Source organism: Amblyomma mixtum, chromosome 6, assembly GCF_055824585.1.
Source record: "Amblyomma mixtum isolate Tamu chromosome 6, ASM5582458v1, whole genome shotgun sequence".
Lineage (NCBI taxonomy): Eukaryota > Metazoa > Arthropoda > Arachnida > Ixodida > Ixodidae > Amblyomma > Amblyomma mixtum.
The window spans coordinates 97944168-97952774 of record NC_143017.1 but is presented as its reverse complement, the minus strand read 5'-3'; the positions used below and the strand labels follow the sequence as shown (position 1 = coordinate 97952774).

Here is an 8607-nt window from a genome sequence, read left to right as displayed (position 1 = left end):
AGGTAAGATTCTGTGCACAGGCATTACTTCTTTTTAATTAATGCACCTACAGTGCGCCCTGAACGCATTAGATTAGGGATTTTTTACAAAAAAAAAAGCGACATGTGACCAAGCGAAACAGTAGCCCTACTGTCATGACAAAAACGTCGAAGCATGCCAAATCGTCAAGGCCAAACGGAAAGAGACATGTAAATAGAGTAGCTATAGCAAAAATACGTGATTTAAAAGAACTGCTACAGTCGCATCACGCCGCTGCAGCCCAATAAATTGCGTTTCACCGCCACGCATCGAATTCGGCATTAAATTCGCGTAAACATACAGATTTCTGCAATACACGCTGCATGACTGCACGCTCTGACAAGTGCGGACAGCATAAACAGCGGTCTGCAAGAATTGGGCTTAACCTCTGCACACCTTATAACTTGTCCATAATATTTTGAGGCCATGACAAATCGAATTCATATCTTTGCTTAGCTGTCAGGTTGTACCAATCAGATGAGCCCTTGAGAACTGGTCGGCCTCGGCTAAGTTAAACTCTCAATGTGGATTTGAGGCCTTCATGTTGCTGACATAAGTCTCAAATAAATGCAGTATTTCTTTCCTGAAACCCAGTGGTTCGATTCTATATTGCAAAAGTTTGCTTTCGCTTCCTTTTACCTCCGCCGATAGCAGTGCAACTGTTCGGTAAATAAACAACAAATCTATGGCTACACTCTGCCCGGACCACTCACTCGAAGAGACAGTGAGCCGCTGTGAGGAGCCACGATGCGGACACAAGGCTGGCCGCGCACAGCCGCCGTCCGGGTGCTCCAGATGAAGGACGCCGATGGTGCAGCGACACCTGCATCCACGATGCGTGAAGAGATTAATGCATATGTCCGCTTGTTTGACAAGCACGACCAAGCGCTATTGGTTTTGACCTGTACACGATGTCTTTTAACTAAATTTCGCATGTGCCGTGTGCAATGGCCTTGATCCAAAGGCACCTCATTCAAAGCTTATAGAGACTGCCATTTACTAGCAGTTGCGAGCAACTCGTTTTGCAGAAGGTATTTACAGAGATGTTCACCAAAAGGAACAAGTAATTAATCTCCCTAGTTGATAGATCCTTGCGGCTGTCGGCTTTGACCTGGCTGACACAGCTGTCTGATCTGTCTACACGAAAGTACAGCAACAATTTACTGTGGTAGCAAGCCGATGTTCCAAAGGCGCTTCGTGTCTTTGCAGCAAACATTAGGTCGGACTGAGAGGTAATCTATAAATATCATGTGATATTTTTTTGCAATCACAGCTGCCGACTGGGTTCTCCTGCTGTGATTTTACTTTGCTGTGTTTGTTGCAGTTGGAAGCAGGCCTCGGGTATGCGTCCTTATCCGGAAGCCTAGTATGCGCATGTAGGTTGGAGGAGGCTACTCCACCCTCGATATAAGATGTAGAGCTCTCTGACATTTACACCCTAGACTATTTCGAGGGAAGGCGAGCATACTGGATACTAGGCTTTCCAAGCGGTACTCCTTAATTACTTGAAGCGTCCCTCGTAGCCTGAGTCGCTTCGGGACGTTAAACCCCCATAACCCATAAACTAAGTCAAGGCTCCTGAGTGGGGCCTATAGACATGCTGTAACTTACTTTTGTAAATTCTATATTGTAGATACCTAAATATTTGTCGTTTCCTTCGTCTCCACTAATCAAATTCAAAACAGAGCACGGAACGTATCTGTCCTTCCTTCCTTCTCTTCCTCACACTATATCACTACATCTGAGAACGCCCACCTCCCATCTGAGTCCCACGCATTCACACACCCATCCACCCAACCACCCACTCACCCACCCACCTAAACTTCCTGAGCGGCCGCTTTTCTGACCACACGAGTTGGTGAACAGTGCAAGTTGATTGAACTGGCTAGGTTTAAGGGGAAGGTCGGAGGGCCTCCTGGAGGGCTCTTGGTCTAGTGAAGCCTCCCGGGAACGTTTTTATCTTTGCTATTAAATAAAGTTTATCCTCCTTATCCTTTCGATGGCTTCCACTCTGCCTCTTTTATGTCATTCTCCTCTTCCCCACTACACGGCAGCAAACAGTAGTCTCCATTAGGGGCATCGCACTGCACATGGGCTCCTTTTGCTCCATCGAAACGCGCCGCCACGATGAGTTTCAAACCCAGTTACCCTGGCTCAGTTGCCGAGCGCATTACCAGTTAAGGCTGTACGGAAGTTTTGTGGTGTTGAAAAATGGTTGCATATGCTCAGCATTTTTAACAGTGGGCCGCGCTAGCGCATGGCCAAATTCGAGAAATTCTGCGTCACCTGCCAGGGCCACTGGTCGACGTCAGTTGGTGTTCCTCCCACGATGCGGCTTTCGTTGACAGGGCTCACCGGGACTCCACAATCTGCGAAAATTCCATGTGAATTTTTATTTAGGTAGGCTTAGGTCTACAAATAAACAAAGGGTTCCCTCACTTACCTCTATTTAACCCGGCCCTGCGTCAAGAGTGGGCTATGTATACCAACGGCTGTTCAGATCTCGCGTCCAGACCTAATATTACGTCACCCTGGACCACATTATCTTCGGCTGCCCTGCCGATCCTCCCCTGCAGGGACAGCCCGCCATCGGAACATGGGAGGAATGGGAGGCCCTCCTTGCGTCGCAGGACCCCGACACCCTACTTCGCTGTGTGAACCGGAGTGCCAGTGTCATGGTCCTGCGTGGCCTGGACACATGCGCGTAATGTGAGGGCTGTTCGGTGACCGTGAGACTTTGAAGGGTACAAACTCGCTTGCTTAATAGTTTTTCATCCATCCATCCGCAGCGCTTCCTTTCCTCTGCTTTCTACTGTTAGCGTAGTACACCGTCGATTATTACTGTGCATCCTACGCTCCGGCCCAGGTCATTTGATTCTTTTCATTCCGGGTAGGGTATTGTTAACTCTTCATTATTCTGAAGCACTCACTGCAGTGCAAAGTGCACCCTGATTTTTTTTTTCTATCAAAATTTCCGAGAAAGGAAATAATAGACGCTGAACTTCAACTTACATTGCTACATTAGCTTCATTAGCTTCAGCTCTGGTTATGTATGATGATGATGATGATGACAACTTTTATTTCCACCGGAAATGGGGGCCCCTTACTGCACCAACAGACTCCAACTGCTCCATTCAACAGACTGCAGCATGTGCCATCTGCATAATTCCTCAAGCTGCAATTTCTAATTGTGAAGGTAGCCTGCCGAGATTCAATTTTGCTTAGTCGAAGGGTGTCGAATAAGATGTGGCTTGGCACACAATATTATTGAAGCGAAAAGCTTCACTACCCGCACCACAGCCGTGCTTCGCGTGAGCCGTCGGAGCCAAACCCGCCGCGGTGGCTCAGCGAGCTCCTTACCACTGAGCCACCGCGGCGGTAATTTTGGTAGCTACCGCCGCTCCACACTGACGGCGCGAGCTGGGGCCCTGGTTTTTCGCAGCTGGTGTGACGTCACTCCGGCTGTAGCGCCCCTAGCGGAGGATCGCGAGGCTCACCGCTGTTGGTAGCTACCGCCGCTCCACACTGACTGCTCGAGTTGGGGCCCTGGTTTTTCGCAGCTGGTGTGACGTCACAACAGAGGTCAAGCTAAAGGTCAATGGTAACCACCACCGCGCCACGCTGAAGGCACAAACCGCTAACAGTATTGTTTTCGCAATAAAAACAACTTTCGGTCTATCGTGAAGCGACTCCACAGGTCTAGGTTTATGGGAAATCGGCGACCTCACAAAGCATATTTGAGCGATCCAAACTTATGACAGTGGGAGTGAGCGAAATCTGACTCTATAAATATACACGGGCGTTGCAGTACCATATGCGTACTAACTCGACGCACGCATGCGCAGAAGGCAGTATCGTCTCTTCAACGCACGGTGTCTGTTTATCGGCTTTTTTTCCACTGACACAAAACAAACGAAACAATCCTGTAGAGCCGACCATCTGAAGTACCACCGTCGCGTACTACTACAAGAGCCGCATAGACCAGCGGTGTGATACCATCCCATCTCTTCCAGGCATCCTAGCTGTACAGGATTTCACGCGAATTTACACTGAATACTTTTATTAACACCTTCATGCGATAAGCAGAAACAAGTTCAAAGAAGTGCACTAGAGGACACGCATCACACGCTTAACACGAATCATTAATGACGCGAACGGCCTGCAGAGAGAGCGGAAGTTGCTGCTAAAAACCGTCCAAAATTTCTAGTTTGTGGTTTCTGAGGGCAGGAAATGACGCAGTAACTGTCTCACATCTCGGTGGACACCCGAACCGCGCCTTAAGGCAAGGAAGGGATTGAAAGAAGACAGGGAGGTGGTGTTGAAGCGCTGCTACGGCCGCTTATCTGTTTTTTCAGCCAGCGTCCGCTTCGGCGCACGCGGTTGTTGCTGCGACGCGCGTATTCTCTTTTTTCTTTTTCTCTTTCCTCTGATCTTCTAACTCTCCTCTATCTGCACGTGGCAGCGGCGGTGGCTCGGCTGGAGCCTGTTGGCAGGCCCGTGCCATTTTCCTTTTCATCCTTCTCTCAGTCACAACAACAGCAACAACAACAACAAAGACGGCAGGAAGAAAGAGGTGCCGCAGTGGGGTCTTCGGAAAAAAAATTGCCGGTGGCTTAGCTTTGGTTAAGCCTGGTAGGTCGCGAAAGGGAGCGCAGCGCCTCTAACGGAACGAACGCGGCGCGCCGCGTCTAAAGAAGGAACGCAGTGAGCCGCGTCTACAGGTCACGCGTGGCTACCGGCAGCCATCACCCGACGAGCCAAGTTGGTAGCCCGTCTCTCTCACCTGATATGACGTCACGCTATAACATCACTAGCGCCTCTAGTGGGAGGAGCCCGGCGCGCCGTGGCTACCGGTGGTGGTGGTGGTGGTTTAAACATTTATTTCGAATGAACTGGAGGTATGTTTGGATCAGCCTGTAAGGGACCGATCCTTACAAACACTAGGTGGAGGTCCCTAGTATGGGACCCCAGTGGCGGTTGCCGCCGCCCGGGCGCGCCCGACTAAGGCTTGTTGGGCCTGTAAGCCGTGGCAGCCGAGCAGGGTCGCCTCCCAGTCCTCCCGGGTTGGGTTGGGGATGGGGGGAATAGCGGCCGCCGCTGCGCGACGAGCCGAGTTGGTAGCCCGTCTCTCGCTCCTGGTATGAGGTCACGCTGTGACGTCACTAGGCATGGTATGACGTCAGGGCTCATTTCAAATGTCACGCGTGGCTACCAGCCGCCGCTGCGCGAGGACTCGACTTGGTAGCCCATCTCTCACCCTGGTATGACGAGAACAGTTACAAACGGGAACATTCCCGTGCCTAAAGACCCTAAGTAAAATCCACCCCACACAGTACAAGAGCGAGTGCTCGTGGTGGGGAGACAAACCAACATTATACCATACCACATGGGCATGCCAGAAAATAGACAAGCTACCCATAATTGAAAACCCGAGTGCGGAACAGTGGGAGAGGATGGTATTTAGCGACATCCTGAAAGTCCAACAAGGAGTGCATGCAGGGCAGCTACCCTCAGCGGAGCCCTGGACTAGGGGAACCGACCCTGATGACAAGATTTAAGACTCCATCCGAAGCCGCAAAAAAATATTGTAAAATAGCGCAAATAAACGTTTTCCACCACCACCACCCTGGTATGACGTCAGAGGTCACTCTAAAGGTGAAACGTGACTACCGGCCGCCGCTACGCGAAAGGCCGTTCATGAGCGTAGTATTGCTTCCGCAATAAAATGCAGCGGCTTAGTTGTTGCGACTGTAGGAAGGATGAAAGGAAAAGTGCACGGGCCTGCCCACTGGCTCGGGCTGAGCCACACTCGCTGCCACGTGCAGACAGAATAGAGTTGAAAGATGCGAGAGGAAAGAATGAAAGAAAAAAAGACGCGCGTAGCAACAATCGCTTCCGCCGAAGCGACGACGCCGGCTGTAACAGATACCCCATGCTCACCTCCCCCCCCCCCCCCCCCCCGCTCTTTGCTCAGCTAGGCCAGGATATACTTAGCGAAAGCAGTTTCGTCTAATGTCATTTCGGTAGCGAAGTCGCATTTCGGCTGGCGAAGCGAGCGGAGGCCAGCGCAACGACGAGGAAAGTGGTGTGACGTCATACTAAACGGCAGCGGCGGCTCCGCCGCGAGGCGCACGGTGCGACGTCATGCCAGATGGCGCGGCGTCCGCCAGCCGCGGCGGTTGTTAGGCAACGCCTCAAGGTCGGTCTCTGTGCCTCCTCGGAGCACCGCCACAGCGAAATTGCAACTTCGTGGCTATTGTAGCTTTCGCTACAAAATTTCGACCACCTTGAGACCTTTAACGTGCACTGACATCGCACAATACACGGGCCGCCTTTGTCCGCAATTTTAGTTGAAGTGGTGGTAGCGCAGCAACTTGGAAGGGGGATTTTAAATGGATTCTCTTTTCTGAATTCACCTGTCACACCATGGTGGATATTATGCAGAAAAGAAAGGTAAGTAAGGGCAGGTTATAAGGAAAGGCATAGTGCGTCGCTCACCTGAATTTCAAGGCTAGCTGCAATGTAAACTGCAAAATTGGTTTCGAGGAAAGGATTCGGGGCTGGGATTACCTCACATCTCGGTGGACACCCGAACCGTACTGTAACGAAAGGAAGTTTGGAGAGAAAGAAGAAAGAGAGAAAAAGGTGCAGTAGTGAAGGGTGGAGGCCTCCGGAATATTTCGGTTTGGTTTGGTTTGGTTTATGGGGTTTAACATCCCAAAGCGACTAAGGCTATGAGAGACGCCGTAGTTGAGGGCTCCGGAAATTTCGACCACCTGGGGTTCTTTAACGTGCACTGACATCGCACAGTACACCGGCCTCTAGAATTTCTTCTCCAAAGAAATTCTAGCCGCCGCGGCCGGGGTCGAACCCGCGTCTTTTGGGGTCACCAGCCGAGCACCATAACCACTGAGCCACCGCGGCGGCATATTTCGACCATCCGGGAACCTTTAACATGCACTGACAATGCACAGCACACGAGCCCTTTGGAGGTGGTGGTGAAAACATTGAGGAGCCTCTAATGCCTCATACTGTCGTGACCAAAGAATTTTAGCAAGTGCGTCCGCGTTTCGGCGTCACTACTCAAAAAGAAAACTGTGTCGGGGCTTGAAATCAAACCAGGGCCTTTGGCATTGGAAGTGGATAGCTACCCCTCCGCCACGAAGGCTCAGGTTTTGAGCATGAATAAAGGCGCATATAGTGAATTCATGGGTTTCATAAATAAAATAAAAGATATCAAAATAAAAACAAGAAAAGAAACCAAAAGAGAAAAGATATAAAGAAAATAAAATAAGGAAAAAACAAAAATAAAAATAAAATATGAAAAATAAAAAATAAACAGTGCGCCAGGAAACGCTTTCCCATTGCAGCACTTTGGAGAGCCAAAGTGCCCCCTGAATTTTTTTAGGAAGGGACGGACAGCAGGTATGTTTGGATCAGCCCGTAAGGGACCGATCCTTAGAAGTACTCGGTACTAGGTGGAGGTCCCTAGTATGGGACTTCAGTGGCAGTGGGCGCCGCCCGGGCGCGCCCGACTAAGGTTTGCTGGGCCTGTAAGTCGTGGCAGTCGAGCAGGGTCGCCTCCGAGTCCTCCCGGGTTGGGTTGCGGAGAGGGCACTCACTTCCTAGCCTATCGAATTTACCAAAATTGCATACGGAATACGGACCCCGCACACCGTTACCTTATTGGACCCCTGCTCATCACGGGTTGGCAGGAAACGTGGCAGCTGACGCAGCCGCCCGCGCGCTTTCTCACCGGGCCTTTTGCGTTTCGCTTCCATCGAAAGGCGGCCGCCGCAGCCGGGGTCGAACCCGGGAACTCCGGCTCCGTAGTCGATGCGCTAACCATTTGAGCCATCGCGGCAGGTCTACTGGCGATATTCAGGCCCTTCGAAGATTTAGACGGACGCTCCAGATCGGCGGTTAGAATTAGTCTATAGACCAACACCGTGTTTACAAACATAGGAGGCGTTTGCGGACGCCGGAGGTGGCTGGCCATATCGTCTGCGCCGTCGTCGGCTACGGTGTATTATACTACACTAGGTGCTCGCGTGATTCAGATTTGGTTTGGTTTGTCAGGGTTTAATGTCCCAAGGTGACTTAGGTTATGAGGGACACCGTAGTGAAGAGCTCCGGAAATTTCTACCGCTCGAGGTTCTTTAAAGTGCACTTACATAGCACAGTACACGGGCCTCTAGAATTTCGCCCCCATCGAATTGAGACCGCCGCGACCGCGATCGAACCCGCGCATTTCGGGTCCGCAGCCAAGCGCCATAACCACTGAGCCACCGTGGTGGCTCGATTCACACGCACACACAAAAAAAAACGTTCATCTATTGAGTTTCTAGATTTAGTGCATGCCCGGCATCACAACGGACATATATCGTGGCGTATTAAAAGATATGAGCTTCGGAATAATACTGCAAAGTATTTTATGCTCTTCTCATACGTCCTCGCGAGCCATTAACGAAGGACTATCTTCATAGGTAAACTGTGAATTGAGAAAATTTTGGAAAGTTGCGTTTAGTACTGGCCGCCTCACTTCTCAGGCAGGGATCTAGCCAGGGAAGCTGATCGTAGAAGGCTCAC

The 8607-nt window shown here is 50.7% G+C and overlaps 1 protein-coding gene across 1 annotated transcript in view; it reads right to left on the bottom strand.

Moving 5' to 3' along the window:
- LOC149339802 (chymotrypsin-like elastase family member 2A) overlaps positions 1 to 8607 on the bottom strand; it is a 34104-nt gene that overhangs the window by 2489 nt on the left and 23008 nt on the right. The window contains exons 2-3 of the mRNA XM_089548469.1: positions 2305 to 2387; positions 732 to 841 (exon numbers count right to left, since the gene is read on the bottom strand). Coding sequence (XP_089404595.1) covers positions 732 to 841; positions 2305 to 2387 — 193 coding nt within the window. The remainder of the gene's footprint in view (positions 1 to 731; positions 842 to 2304; positions 2388 to 8607) is intronic.